This window comes from Carettochelys insculpta, chromosome 7 (genome assembly GCF_033958435.1).
Source record: "Carettochelys insculpta isolate YL-2023 chromosome 7, ASM3395843v1, whole genome shotgun sequence".
Classification (NCBI taxonomy): domain Eukaryota; kingdom Metazoa; phylum Chordata; order Testudines; family Carettochelyidae; genus Carettochelys; species Carettochelys insculpta.
The window spans coordinates 61985017-62001637 of NC_134143.1; the positions used below are offsets into that span (position 1 = coordinate 61985017).

The 16621-nt window shown below is 40.4% G+C and overlaps 1 protein-coding gene across 3 annotated transcripts in view; it reads right to left on the bottom strand.

Annotated features, from left to right (window-relative positions):
• Positions 1–16621, bottom strand: part of ATRNL1 (attractin like 1) — a 1060182-nt gene that overhangs the window by 461095 nt on the left and 582466 nt on the right. For 2 of the 3 annotated variants that reach the window (XM_074999076.1, XM_074999077.1), the window contains exon 26: positions 7188–7249. In XM_074999076.1, the coding sequence (XP_074855177.1) occupies positions 7188–7249 (62 nt within the window). Of the gene's footprint in view, positions 1–3758; positions 4722–7187; positions 7250–16621 lie in introns of those variants that run through there. The other variant, XM_074999078.1, reaches the window with a different exon arrangement.

Consider the following 16621-nt stretch of genomic DNA (forward strand, 5'->3'; position numbering starts at 1 on the left):
TGTACTCTCAAATTGCTTATCTCCTGTCTTACAAGTGCAAATTAAGTAAGAAATGCCCTTGTAACAAACTGGCGTCACAAAAGACAGACCAGTACGATCTGGCACCCTAGATAACAAAGAGAATACGTAACCTAAAAGGGGTATAAAAGGTGGGCCCAGCAGAACTCTAACTCTGAGTGCATTCCACCAACTACCTGCTGGTCGGGTCAGGTGATTGCCTCCCAAGGTCCGCAACTGGGGACGCCCAACCTCGTATTCGTCTTTCCGCGGAATTGAGTGACCGATCCGGCTTGGCTACGCTGGTATCGAGAGACGCAGAGAGGGTAAGATATACCCATGCTAGGTCTCCGTTTTTTTTGTGCACAGCTAAAGAATCAGAGCTCTGTAACTAGACGTCGTTGTATCAAGATATCATTGTGTTAGATGGTAACAGATATCTTTGTATTGGATTGTAACGTAACTTGTTAACACCAGCACTTTGCTAGCATATAAGAAGTAGACAATAGCCTTTTGTAACCACACGCTTATAACTGTAGCTTAATAAACTTGTAACTAGTTAAGATCTAAGCCTGACCCTGTTAACCCTTTTGTCACTGCAACACAGCCGGCACAACAAAAAAAACTTTAACCGTTTAGTTACTACAGCCTGGCCATAGGTGAGAGAGCTAGGAGCTCCCTGCTCTAACAGTAAAAAACTGGGTTGCATAGGACCCAGGGGAATCCGTCAACCTGTTTTGGCTGCTTGCAGCGACGAGCTCCCTGCTCTCGCAGTTTTAAACTCGGATGATAACAAGGGCATAGTTGGTACCTCACCGTACATTACCTGGCCACCGGCTAACAAATACATCAAAAAACCCTTAGATGTGCTTCTTATCAAAATAACTGAGTGTGCATTTCACATGCTTCTAGGTCTTATCACCCAGCCTTCACAAGGCAAACAATAATGTTAAAGAACTATTCCTATGCATAGTGTAACAGGGTCAGGGCAGCAGACCCTGGGTAGAAGGGTGGAAGGCAGCCCAGAGCCCAGCCTGGGCTATGGAAAAGACAGAAGGAGTTAATTAAGCTCCCAGTTGGAGGCAATAGGGCGTGGTACAGGTAATCAGTTAACAAGGTTCAGCAGCCCTAAATGCCAGAGGGCTTAAAAGCAGGGGAGTCAAACAAAGGGAGGGGAGCAGAAAGGAGGCAGAGGAGAGTGAGAGACACTGTGAGGGAAGTAAAAATTAGCAAGAGTGGATCAGGAGGAGGAGAGTGCTGACAGCAGGGCTAAGGAGGAAGGAACAGTGGGCTCCCCTCCCCAAGCCAAGTCAATAGATCTGTGAGGGGAAGAGGCAGGGGGCCTGAGACAAGGCAGAGGAGGGCACCTTGTCACAATAGTTAAAAATAAGTGGTTGTGTCAAACTAGACTGTTTGTTATTTTTGGCTGGACAGTGTGAACTGGGTCATACCATATGCTCAACCATTTAAAAAAAACGGAAGACTAAGCAGAGACGGGGGTTGGGGGAGTACTAGTACACATTGTCTAAATCAGGTTAGAACATGTTTTCTTTTCAACCATGTTTAAATTATGCTTAATCCCACTTATTTGTTCTGCAAATGAAGCTTGAAAACCTGACCTGTGTATTATTTTATTGGCATATTTGCCACAGTTGTTACACACTACACAATGATCCAATTATTTAAACAGTTACTGTCAGATATTGAGAGACTTTGTGTTAGGGTTCAAATTTTGCAACACTCATTTCGATATGTTCATAATAATTTTTTTCTAGCTATTCAGGGATAGTGATCCTAAGCAAATAATACTTACTTGAATACCTCTTGATATCTACACCATTTTGTCTGTGTGGGAGTGCAATGATTTGGGGGTTTTGTCTGAATTGACGATAATTTTATAAAAGAGTGTCATGAAATTATTATGTCATGGAAACCCCTACATATGGATCCACCGTGAGTTGGTAGGGTTGTATCATGTGTCTCTCATGCCAGAGGGAATGATGAGTGATGGTTTATTCAATATAAATGGCTTTGGGACAACCCATTTGCTCAAACTGGGAGAAGGCACTTCCTCATTTTACTTGAGAGGGTGTTGGAATGTAATTGGAAATTACCAGGAGGGAGGCAAAAAAAAAAAAAAAAAAAAAAGCAGATGATTCCAGCAAGGCTCCAAAAAGGAAGTTATAAAGGGGATCTGAGGGGAGAACCATTTGGTACCAGGTTAAGATAAGAGAGACTGCTGAAGGGTAAGGAGACATACCTCTGCCTATGTGCCTGCTAGCTTGTCTCTCTCACCAGCAGAAGTTGGTCCAATAAATGATATCACCTCACTCACCTTGTCTGCCTAACAGAACAAACATTCCCCCAGGGACTTCTAAGGGAAAGGTAAGCTAGTGAGAGATGCAGGATTTAGGACATCTCCTTTGCTTTACATGACTAAGCATAAAGTATGATAAAGCAGTGGCTCCCAAACTGGGGTCCATGGACCCTTGAGGGGCCACAAGGGTATTTCAGAGGGTCCATGAAAATAAATAAATAAATAAATAATGTAATTAATTGCTGTCCGAAAATCTATGGTGTGGTTTCCTTTTTCATTTAATGAAGTGTACAGAGGCTAGAAGTGGCTTTGATGTGGATCTGCAAATGGTTTGAGAGGGATTACTGGGGATTGACTGGGGGACCACACGAATGAAAAGGTTTAAAAAGCACCATCATAAGGGTCTTAGATTGTTCAAAGTGTGTGCAGCCTTCATAACTACTGGATGCCCTGAGTGTGCTGAATTGTAAACCAAAGCTTCATGAGTTTCGGGTGGAATTCTGGGAGGGGAGGAAAAGTACTGGGTAGGCTGAAGGGTCAATGATGTGTAGTATGATTTCTTGAAGCCAAACGTTTATAAGAATTCAAAAAGCATGTCAATGAGGGTGTTTCCTCCATATTTGAAAAATTCAGCATGGAGTGGCATGAGGACCAAAACATTTGTTATTTTTCATTGATTGAACAGACCTTAGCATCTCAATTTATATGGTCTAATGCATAAGACATACATCCTTTACAGACATTATCCCAGGACTCATGATGGACAGCAGATATATGATTAAGTAATTCACTAAGCCTACAGCCATACTACTGCTGATCAACACAATATTATGTGGTTTTGTTTCATGCATGCATGAATCGGCACTTTCCAGGGCCAAAGTTGACCCCGGAACTCATCTCAAGTTACAAGAATTAAGAAAGGTCAACAGGAGGAACACCCCTGTCAACCTTCTTCCATGTAGACAGACATAGCAATTGACACTGATAAGTTGATTCTAGTTATGCAATTGGTGTAACTGAAATTGTGTACCAGTGGTTGACTTAGGCTGTGTCTATACTAGACATAGCAAAGTGTTCATGCCACCCTTGGTGTATGTTAGTATGATCTGTGATGAGAAATTCATCATGAGCACTTGTGAAGGAAGACTGGGTAGGGCCATGCCCATTTTTGACTATACCACAAAAGCCTTTGGGTTCATGTGATTCAACAAAAATTTGTGATTCAGCCCCACTGTGTTCAAACCTCAGGTTTGCTTTTGATGGAATTTGAGTCAAAAGTGTGCTGCCAGCAACGCTACATTTGACCTTTTTCAACTCAGAGAAGAGTTAAGGTAAGCACATCATGAGCTTTCCTGCATGGCAAAAAAGTAGATTTGGTATTTCAGGACCATTATCATTGAGCCAAGTTGCAAGATGACATTTAGTATGTTCAACATAACTGACAACTTTATTAGAGATTGTATCACACAGGATTACACCCATTCAGCAAATACATTATCACTGATTGTTCGAAGAATTTTCAAAATGGTAAATAGCTGTATTGAGAATTGTTTGGTTGTTGATGGATATTTCATCTAGGCAACATTTAGACGATTAAATTACTGTTTTTTATGTGTTTTTTTTATCAAACAGAAAGGGGGAGCTTTGAACAAGACAATGGTCAGCATTCAGCTGTGTAATATCCAGCTTATGCGCACATTTCATAGGTTCCAGATCAACATATAATCATTCAGATGCTAATGACATGTTGGCAAAGACATGACATCATTGCCAACATCAGTAGGGATTTGATCAGATCAGACTGAGTTTGGAGTAGAATTGCTACTTCACCTCAGTAGAGTTAGTGACTCTGTGTATAGGCATATCATCCACCTTTTTGGGCAGTTGAAGGTTCATGAATGTGTCATTTATGCCAATGGATAGGCTCTACAAACTAGAAATGAGGTTTCTTCGATTTGTAAAACCAAGTCATGTGTCATGTGACTTTTTGTAAGAGTCCTCTCCTGAAGAATGTGTACCCCGAATTCTTCTCAGTCTCTTCAGCTCATTACTTCTCACTCACCATCAAAATGTCAATGTGGTATCATTCAGCTACTGAACAATCAGGATGGTCTGCCTATCTGGACAGTCTGATCTGAACGATAAAGGAGCATATGGACTTTCCATACTATAACATTGATGCAAAAGGAAAGTTTTCAGAGTTCATCTAAATTTCAGCCATATGAAATGGCATCCTCCCCTACAATAAGCTGGCCATGGTTGTTCAGGATGAACAATTTTTAGGACACCTATTCTAGCTTCCTCTTCAGATTATGGTCATCTGTGCTGTCCCTGAATAAAGCAGCTGAGTCAGTCCTGATAACTGCCAACTGTGGTTTCACCCCAAGTGAACATAGAGCTTCTATTTCTAGAGAGAGAAAGAAAACAGGCAATTGGTCTTCAAATACTTGAAAGACTGCCAAAAATGGAGAAAAAATTGCCACAGAACAATTGTTGGATTTCTGTATCTCATCACAGAGGACAATAGATTCAATATACAGAATAAAAGTTTTAGTTTAAACATCAGTGAAAAAAACTTTGTAAATATAAAAAAGAACAGTATGATAATGGAATAGACTGCTTAGGGAGGTAATGAAAGCTCCTTCATGGGATTTTTCCCCCCAAAAACAGGCTGGAGAGCCATCTGCTTTGGAAGGTTTAGACACAGCAAATCCTGAATCTTGGCAGGAGTTGAGACTAGATGGCCCTTGTGGTCCCTCCTAACTTTATGATTCTATGATTGTTCATCTGGCCAGTTGCTAAAATGCTTCACGTTTCCAAACTAGCTTCTTTTCTGAAAAATTTCAGGGCAATTTCAGACTTCTAAAGACTTATAATCAATGTTTTTGGACCTATGAATCTTTTGCATTTGCTTATTGCTTTTCATCTTGATGCATCAAAGTATGCAGATAGATTGATACATTATAGACTCCCTATCAGCGTTTGACAGCTGACTATAGCATAAGGTGTTTTAAAAAAAAGAAAGAAAAATAACAATTAATTTAAATAAACTTCCATCTAGGTGACATTGTTAAGAAACATTTTAGTTACCACCAGAGTATTTAATTAAAGCTATACTTTCGGTGTTGTTTAATCTCAAAATGTAATTTTGGTTAGACTAGTTTTCAAATATTAGGCAGTCTTGGCAATGTAAATATTTAATTTCTTAAATCCTGAAAGAAAGTGATGCTTCCAAAAAAGGTGTTATCATTTTAATCCTTTGCAGATGAGTATCACAGAATTTTACAAAAAGGTTTGTACATTTTTGATCCAAAAATATATTTAGATCACCACTTTATTACCATTATATAACTCATATGACAGAATCATAGCACTGTTAGAGCTGGACTGTCTCATGGTGATGACTGCTCACTCATATGAGTCTTTATATTCGCTGGACTATGGGTATCAATTATTCATAGATTTTTTTCTTTCTACAAGTTACCAAGTTGCCAGTTTTCTATAACTAGATGGCTAACAATGTGATATGCATCCTTGACAATATCAGTGCACAGCTGCACTACCACTGGAGAATTACTACGGAGACTGTGCCTTAGGCAGGCACAGTTTCTCTAGATGTTGCTCTGTTTGTGGTGAAGGACAAATGGTGGGATATCATTTGCAACAAATAGTCTGGTATAAGATGTATTTGTTGTGGAGCAACGATCTCATTCCCTGCCCACTTCTGGGTGAGCTGTATGCCAGAGAGGAAACAGAGGCCAGAAATCCACAAATTACTTAGAGCTACCAAAAAAATAAAATAATAAAAAAAGGCTAAATCGCTGCCTTCACCAGAACTGCACTCATCTACAAAAGATGATGACATAATTCTTTGATAGATTAGCCAGGCCCCTGGGCCAGGTACAGTGGTGGCTCTGTGCTCCTGGAAGGGGTGGGGCCTTAGGCAAAAGGGACCGGGCTGGGGCTACCCTCAGTAGGCATTCCTCAGCACTGTGCAGAACCACTGCACAGAGCTCCAATGGTGATTCAAAGGGTGTGGGGCACTGGCAGTGGTAGCTGGGAGCCACAGACTTTTGAATAGGCAGGCATGGAGGCAGTTACCCTCTTTCCTTTCACCACCACCTGTCAGTAGGCTGGCCTCTGAATATAAGAGCTAATCGGAGCAGATTAGATTGAAGTACCTAACCAGATTAGGGAGATTTGTGTTGGGAAACAAACATATAGCAATTATGTAAATTGTTCACTCTGATTGGTAAATACTAGCTTTCTGACAATGTACAGGAATTTGCATATATTGATTGGTTATTAAGGAATAACTGAGCAGTGATACTTCAAAATACTGTAGGCAATCCACACTCTTTTGGATATTAAGGAAAAAACCCAGTTTTCTATATGGGTGCAGGAATAATGTGTGTAGTAGGGGTGCTGAGAGCTATTGAACCCAAGCACTCTTCCCCTCCACTCCTCCGCGCCCCAGTTCCAGCACCTCTATTTTTTTTTTCCTAATATGAGTTTATCGTTATAATTCTACAGAAAATACTTATGTTAAAATCACATGTAGGACAAGCTGCATTTGTAAATCAGCATAAGCGGCCTATGATTTGCACTGCCTACCAACATAGCAGGTACACAGCTGGAAAAAATAATTTTCCTAATCTTTGCATAAAGAATTCAAAGACTATAATTGTTATAGCCAAAAGGCCAATAGCTGTATTTAACCAAAGTACGGATGTCAGGGTCCTCCGCAATTGTAAAGCAGTGTTGACACACATAAATGTAGATATTTCCTAAGAATTAAGAATTGGCAAATCTAACGCTTTAATAGAATATAAATGAGCATGGATTCAACCAGGCATTAGAGGAAATAATTTACCTGAAGAAAGTGACAAAGAACTGCACGAGATCCATGAAGCTGTTTTGCTGTGAAAAAGCAATCTGCAAATAAAAATAAAATAATTACTAAAACATTTCCAGTACAGCACTATCCCTGGATCTGCAGAAGTGGGTCTGCCCAACAAATGCTCATGATCAGGTAAGTTATTTTATTAGTCTTTAAGGTGATACATGACTGCTTTTTTGTTTTTTTAACATTTTCATAGCAACAATCTCAGAGTATTCTAGAACTATGTCTTTTTTTTTTTTTAACTCCACAGATAATCAGTTTAGAATGTAATTTCAGCATGGTATACATACCCACACAACATCCACTTACCACAAAGAGAGCTAGGAAAATAACTGCTACAAGTACTAAAAGTGGATCTCTTTATGTTAAGTGCAAAACAGTATGCAGTCCTCATCTCACACTGAAATTATTGAAAATATAAACAAAAGAATATGTGACATGTATAATATATGAACAAAATTTTGAAGATCAATAGGTAATTCCAGAAAAGAAAAATATCATTTTAGACGTATTAACTCGGTAATATTTTAATTATTTTCATTTCCATTTTAATTAGAACAGTGCAAGTATCTGTAGATGTTAAAAGCAATATTCAAAAACCTTCTATGCCATTAAACCTAGACATTCTTAAAGGTTTTTTCCATTACAAAGCACGCAACACCACATTTTTGAAAATGCTAACTTAAAAACACATATATTTGGTGAGTAAAACAGATTATTACAAAACCCACATCTATTAACAAAGTGTATTTTAGGCAAGGTTAATTTTAAAGACAAGGTGGCCAGAAATTTGTGCAATATTTCAAATCAAGCCCTTCTACTAGATCTATTCCCAGTCCTAAAATAAATTTCCTCTAACACATCTGCCACAAAGTAATACTAAAAACAAAGAATAGCTCTAAGTGGAACAAATGGGGGTGCAAAGACCTGGGACTGAATGTCCAACAGAGCCTGAAGCTCATCTAGAGAGATACAGGCTCTATCCTCTAACATCCAGAAACTTACACTTGCCATCAAAAAGCCTGAGAGGAAAGTGGGAGGGACTTCCCCCCTCCCATGACTGTTACATCTGGAGTACAGGGCACCTAGATCAAGATGATTTCAGAGTCTGAACACTAGAATAACTAGGAACAACAGGAGATTTATGCATAGATTGAGAGCCTGAATGACAATGGGATTAAATCACTATTTGCTGATAGCTGAGCAATAAGAAAAAGAAAATGCAAGTAGCCCACACAGATAAGCAAATGGGCAGACATTTTGCAGATCAATTAAAGAAAGTACATGAACTTGCAAGAGGGACACCAGAGTGCACCATGGTTTTCCTTCTGAAATTTGAATTCAGAAGAATGCAGAAAACATAGCTCAAAATAGAGACTGAATTCCCAGTGCACAGACATTGAAGCACAAAGAAATGTGGAAAATAATGTAAGTAAAATCCTAATTCCTGACAGCAGTCAGAGAAGAATAATAAGAGTAGGAGCCTATCTACAATTAGATGGATTAGTCCATTGAGAATTTTTTTCACTCGCTCTTCTCCTGAATTCATGCAGTCCCACTCTCAGTAAAGTGCTGTAATCCTCTCATCTGAGGAAGAAATGGAGGCTGGAGCTTGGCAAGGGGCAGAAGAAGGGACAAGAATGCTCAAATTCTTTCTTCTGAGTCTGGAGAATGAGGAGAGAATAGTGCTGCCATGAATATTTGGGACTGAACCACAAGACCTCATGAGGTTCCTATCAGATCCTGCTCTGAGACCCCATTCAAAATAATAGAATTGATTTATTTACTTTTATGTTTTTGCATACCTCCACTGTGGGCCAAGTTTTCAAATTATCAGGTAATTCTTACTGAGTCTCTCAGATAATATGACTATACCCTAGATAGATTGGCAAAATATCTCCTGAAGCCAACAGGAGTTTTACTTGAACATGTATTGAATAAAATCTAAGTAAAGACCTTCAGGGTTATTTGTTGCAACGTGTAGTGCATCCCAAGCATAAACAATTATTCAATATTACCTTAAATGAAAAGCCAAAAGCTTCCTACAATCAAAAGCTATGTTTCAAATGCAGATACTATTCACTTCAAATGATTTTTAATACTCAAAATAACCCCTGGCTTTTCCAGAAGACTTGGTACAAATATCATATTTCAGGAGATGAACTAGTACAGAGAGACAAAACATAAGCAATTTTCAGCAGAGTTCATCTTAAGTGACACTATTAAAAAGCTAGTTATTGAAAAAGTGTTTACATTTTGCAGAACTGCAATTATTTTCACTTAAAATGTCAGTATTCACTGAAAGTGTCCATCGTTCCAGAAACAATTATAGTTAAGGAAACCTAATGCAGTCAATAACTACACAACTTCTGATTATAAACAATAGTCACATAATGTAAATGTTATATAAAATACTTCCATTAATGCTTTGCCTTAATTTTTCGTTTTAACAGCACAGCATATCTGGAAACAGATTTATAACTATTTATAACAGATTTATAAAGCAGATTTATAACTATCCAATGCATTTTGTGTGACTATTATCACTTTTTTTTCCCAAAAGTACAGAGGATAAGACTTGTATATCTGAAAGGCACAGATTTGTTAGATATGTTTAACAGATGTAGTAATAAAAGAAACATATACTTCATTATTTTATGACTTACATTGGTAAAGCTGACAACAGTGGATCTAGTGTGGACACTCACCCACGTGCAAATAAATTAAACTAAACAAACTGCTAAGTGTTACTAAGAGAGTTCCTCCTTACAAACTAATAAAGCTTTACAAAATATTTTAAAAAGTCCCACATTTGTTTGCCTTTAATAAGACCTGTTTGAAGATTACTAATATTTCACAACAATGAAGTCATAAGCCCAGTAAACATGGAAAGCTTATTCCAAATGTAGGAAACATGACCTTCCACTGATCTCAGTCATTGTCTTCCAATGCCTAATAGGCTACATCTAGGCTACGCCTACACTAGCCCCTTCCTTTTGGAAGGGGCATTGTAATGAGCTAGTTGAGAAGATGCTTATGAGCACTGCTATGAATATGCAGCACCTCAACAGCATAATGGCAGCCACGCATGATTCGAATGCACCACGTTTGAATCGTGTGCCACCTCTTTAGATGGGGGCTTTTCAAAAGGACCCCCTGGACTTCAAAAGCTCCTTCTTCCTAAAACCAAATAGGGGCACTCTCCCTCACCTGGTCTCTCACATGTGTGTCTTGTCTCCTTCTTTCATAAGCAGCGCAGGCGACTAACATCTTCCTGCTCCAGAGGCTCATGCGCATCAATGACCTGGATGTGATCATGGTCAGCTTCAACACCCTGGGTTTTTCCAATTGTTTTGGGGCATATATGGGACCCACATCCCCATACAGGCCCCAGACTACAGTGCAGCAGGTGGAGCACCATAGACAGTTTCTGGATGTTTATGTCAGGTGGTTGGGCCAGACCCATGACACCAAGGTGTCCCAGAACTCCAGTCTGTGCCAGAGGATGGAGGTGGGCATCTACATCTCCCACTGGGAGCAGGCCACTGGGGACATGGACATGCCTTTGTGCATGGTGGGGGATATGGCCTACCCATTCATGCCCTGACTGATGAGGCCATACACCAGGCACCTGGACTCCACCCATGAACTGTTCAGTGCTCCAGGCACCTGGACTCCACCCATGAACTGTTCAGTGCTCCCCTCAACTGAGCACGCAACCCAGTTGAGTGCATCATTGGGTGCCTGAAAGCAAGGTTTTGTTGCCTCCTGACATGGCTGGACATGGAGGAGCAGAATGTCCCCCAAGTCATGGCCATTTGCTGCACCCTCCACAATATTGTGGAGGGAAAAGGGGAGGAATTCCTCCCAAGGGAGGGTGTGGATGTCTGAGGTGCCTATGAGCAGCTGGATGCTTTCATATCTGGCCGTAATCTGTCAAAAGAAGTCTTTTGACAAATTTCTGTAGACAGATTGTGGTAGTGTAGACATAGCTTTTGCGTACAGACATATATGAAACCATAACATTTGTATGTCTGCTTTAAATAGTCTAATGTGAATAAGAAAGTGTTAATACTTGTAGCAACATAATCCATTACTCTCAAAGTGGTTCTAGTTGAAGATCCTAACACTTGCTATCACCAATGATCATTTTTTTAAAACTACTTTGTACTAGTAATGTATATACAGATTTTTGTATAACACATTTTCAATGTGTTATATATCTTCCTCTAGTGCCTACTCTACAGAGATTAATTTGCATAACTACCATTTTAAGGAGTTATGGAGTGTTCATGAGAATTTATTGAAGTTACTGGCCAAACATCAAGAGACATCAATGATGCAAGGTCAGACCCTTATTCGTTTAGTGTTAAGGGCCTCACCTTTTGATTCTGGAGTTTCTAAAGGTAAAGCTTCACAAGGAAGACTGATCCTGCTGTGTTTTATATTCTGGAGTTCAATTTTGCGCACCTACTAGGGACATGCTAAACTGAAATTACAGGGTATCCTGCCACTCGTTAGAGTAAAGTAATGGAAGCAAACTCTCCTGTTAACCTTCCTTAGTGGAGTGAGCACGGAAGCCCAAATTAAGGCACACTGACCCAGCTACATAATTAATGTAGCTGAAATGGAGGAGTACCTTAATTCAACCTGCTACTGTAGTGTAGACTTGTCCTCACTTCAGTCTCTGGCGGTGACTTGTGACAGAGATCATTACATAAGCACAATCAAAATGCAGGCAAAATTCATGCATGCATGTACATGAAGATTGAAAACATATCCATTTGTATTCACTTGTGATCCTCTTATTTAATATGAGACTAAAGACAGAATATTTCAAATGCAATTATGTTTATAAATCTGTAATGTTTAGCTTGAATATTTTTCTTTATGAAATGAAAATTCTTTGCTTTCCACTTCTTTTAACCCATGTGAACATTTTAATGAACTTTTTGTCTACATTACCCATTTTAAAATGGAGCATTATCAAAGCTCCATTATGTAACAGATTATATCTTAACCAGCTATTATGGGCTAGTGTATCAGTCAGCATTATATAGCACACTAGGGTTACGTCTACACGTGAAGCCTACATCGAAGTAGCCTATTTCGATGTGGCGACATCGAAATAGGCTATTTCGATGAATAACGTCTACACGTCCTCCAGGGCTGGCAATGTCGATGTTCAACGTCGACGTTGCGCAGCACCACATCGAAATAGGAGCTGCGAGGGAACGTCTACACGCCACAGTAGCACACATCGAAATAAGGGTGCCAGGCACAGCTGCAGACAGGGTCACAGGGCGGACTCAACAGCCAGCCGCTCCCTTAAAGGGCCCCTCCCAGACACACTTGCACTAAACAGCACAAGATACACAGAGCCGACAACGAGTTGCAGACCCTGTGCATGCAGCATGAATCCCCCGCTGCAGCACCAGCAGCCAGAAGCCCTGGGCTAAGGGCTGCTGCACACGGTGACCATAGAGCCCCGCACGGGCTGGAGAGACAGCGTCTCTCAACCGCCCAGCTGATGGCTGCCATGGAGGACCCCACAATTTCGACGTTGCGGGACGCGGATCGTCTACACGGTCCCTACTTCGACATTGAATGTCGAAGTAGGGCGCTATTCCGATCCCCTCATGAGGTTAGCGACTTCGACGTCTTGCCGCCTAACGTCGAAGTTAACTTTGAAATAGCGCCCGACGCGTGTAGCCGCGACGGGTGCTATTTCGAAGTCAGTGCCGCTACTTCGAAGTAGCATGCATGTGTAGACACAGCTTAGATCTCCACTGATCTTTGAAAATGAAATTCTGCAAATGCAATAACCCCTTAGCAGTTACTCTGGGACAATGAAACAGACATAAGCACTAAAGATTTTGTTTTGAATTCCTGCTGAGCATACTGAATTGGTTTGGACTAGCAGAGCTGAGAGCTCAAACAAAACAGGACAAAAACTCTGTCTGGACAAAAAGAGGATCTCTCCTTCCAGAGGCAAGGTACTTGATGGGAAACTTAAGAATGACACAGGCCCCAGCCAGGGTGTCTGAACAATCTAAGCCTTCCTAGGCCCATGTCCAAGGATGACAGGATTCAGGTAAATTGAGACATACACACAAACTATTTGTTTTTCAAAAACAATTCTCTCTCTAAATGCTTTGTTCCTACCAATAAAATGAAGAGCAATTCACTTTTAAGAAGCCTGTTTGGTAAATGGAGACAACACTGTGTTCAGAAGCTCCCAAAGTGAAGAGCTACAGACACTAAATGCAGTCAGACCTGCTGAGTAAGCAAGGGCTGATACAAAAGGTACTGGAGTCCAGAACACCATCCGGGCATGGGAGGATCATGTGTTTCCATCCCAGGAAAAGTAAAGGCATAAAATCTGATGCTTGAGAAGGTGAACTCCAAGAGCAGAGCGGGGATGGATGTGCAGCTAGCTGCTGACATACTGGTACAGAAGACCCTCGATTTAATGGACCCTGATTTAACAAACTTTGGAAATAATGGACTCTGTCTGCCAGCTCTGCCCCCACAAATAAATCCCAGTGAGTCACCAGAGCTTCCACCAGAGCAGCTGGGACTGCCAGGGCTGAAGAAGCCACCGCCATGTCTGGGGCTGCAGGACTGGCAGGGGCCAGAGAAGCTGCAGCACTGAGTGCACCAAGAGTTGTGTGAGGTGGAAGAAACCAGGCCGGCATACAGTTCCTCTCCCAGTAATTGGGAGAGGGAGAAGGAGGTGTGAGGGGAAGAATGCAGGTGGGAAGCGCAGAGGACAGGAGTGAGTGATAGGCTGAGAAGGTCAAAGCATTGTCATACACTATAACTATTTGGATTTAATGGACTTTTGTCATAAACGGAAACCCCTTCCCCCTCATTGAGGGTTAAATTGAGGGTTTATTGTACCAGCATCTGCCGGATAGTGACAGAGGTGAATTTTTAATAAGTGACAACAGCAGAGAAAACAAATATTTTAGCAGGGGAAAACAAATGAAAATATCTTGGTTCTCTTCAGGAACAGAGCAGGGAAGGACAAACAGGAAAAAATGAACTGTGAACAGCTCAAGATCAACTAGTAGAGTTATGCAGTTTTTTCAAAAAAAGATAAACTCTGAAGAGTTCAACAGCTAACCTTGCAACTGTGACTATGTCTATGAAGCTATAATGTAGAAAGGACTATTATCTGCACAATTATTATTTACTAATATCACACTCAAAGAAGTGACAACCTTATAAACATTTTTCTACGACAGCATTGCTAATGACAATGCTCTGTTTTGTTCATTACGAAAGCTGTAAACTGATACTAAAATTTAATTATTCATACATTGACAAAGAGGTGATGAAAAGATATTTTTTTAATGTTTGTGTTCCAGATAATACTGGTCTTAAGGGGCCGGGGGGAAGGCTGCTGCTAGTGACTGGACTGTTACTACTGCTGCAACAAGCATTAATCATGCCACTAGGCATCTTGTCTCTGCCATGCTCAGACCCTGAAAAGAAGCAACATTACAAAACATGCACTGATGTTTCAGCTACCAATATACATAAATTCAAGCTGATCAGAGATGTAACATATCCAGGGAAGAAAAACCTGTCTGCAGATATTTACCTGAAATACTGTTTTTTCTTCCTGAAATTCCTTTTTAAGTATTTTGCCAAAAAATTAAACCAAAAATAAGAATATTCAGAGCTCAAGTGAGAATGTTGTGTCAGGGAGTTGATACAGGTCCATTCTTTCCTGCGCCATCTCTGGTACAGATAAATGTTAGTACAACATAGCAGCTTCTTTAACTTTTGCCAGCTGTCAGTAGCCTTCAAGGTACAGACCATGAGTTGAGCAAAGTGTACACTGGCCAATTCCACACACTGCCCCTCACACACCCACTACCACCAAAGACCAGAGCATAGGTGACTTGTGGATGCACTCCAGAGGTGCATCATCCCCTCACCACTTACACCCCTGCCAAATTTTTAATTGCTAAATGGGATACTCTCTCCCTGCCCTTCTGTGTGGCCATTTCAGAAACCCCTCTCCCAGCAGGCACCAATCCCAATATACAAGAAGAAGAGGATGCACAAAGAGCCTATGGAGGCTCTGTGCCTACAGGGGCTTCTTATGTGCTGGGGAAATCTTTTATTGGAGAGCTGTAAACTGTTTCTGCCTTTTGCTGTTCCTCAGCAGCAAAAGAAAGCAGAACTGTAGGGAGAATGTGGCCTGTTATCCTTACTTACATTAGAGTATAATCACTACTATATTTCACCCTGCTGTATAATTTATTATATAGCTGGTTATTAGAATGTAATCATGATAACTTCTACAGTACAAATTGAGGTAAAACAGCTTGATTAAAATAAGAACAACTTTTCATAGCCTTCAAGACTATCATCTAATCTCACTTCCTGTTTGCTACAGGCCATATAACTCCTCTCCATCTCCCAAATTCCTAGAGCATATCCCAAGAAAAAATGTCCCATTTTTGGATTTAAAAATGGCCAAAGATCAAGAATCCACCATGACCACTGGTGAATTGTTCTAATGGTTCACTGCACTCATTGTTAAAAAATTTGAGGGTCCTTGACCTGTATGCACGTACGTCAACTACAGGAACAGAGGCAAACTGGATGAGGTAATATCTTTCATTGGACAAAATTTTATGGGTGAAATTCAAGCTTCTGAGCTACATATAACCTTGCTTCTGATTTGAGAAAGGTATGAAGCCTGTGTCACCTAATTACACAGTGGAACAGATTGTTTATCACAAGTAGTCATCACATATTTTAAGGAACCATTCAACACTAAGTGACTTGTTAATACATCGGCAGTCATAGTACATAAAAAGGAGGAGTTAGGGGGCTACAGATTGTTCTAACAAGCCACATATCCACCATCTTTAAGAAGACCATGATTTTTAATATCTAATACAGTTATCAATTGACATTCCCAGGCTTTTCTTTTCAAGTTGTGTAAGTTTCCTTTGAGGATAAGGATTGAGATGTCAAATATGGAGCGAACATTTTGTGAAACTGATGGCCTCAGTCAGATATCCAAAATGCTCAAGTTCAGCTACAAAGGCAATTTTAATCTCTATGCCATTTCACATTGTCTACTAATTGTAAAACTCTACCTACTTTAGTATCAGAGGGGTAGCCGTGTTAGTCTGTGTGTGAAAAAAACAATGAGAAGTACTGTGACACTTTATAGACTAACAGATTTTTTGGAGCATAAGCTTTCATGGGCAAAGACCCACTTTGTCTCTGAAACAATGAAAAGGCAGTTATCTGTTTCCATGACGGGTGTTCTTCAAGATGTGTTGCTCATGCCCATTCCAATGTAGGTGGGCACACACACACATGCCTGGTTGCCAGAAGTCTTCTTCCCCTAGCTGGGAGCCATGGGGTCAGTG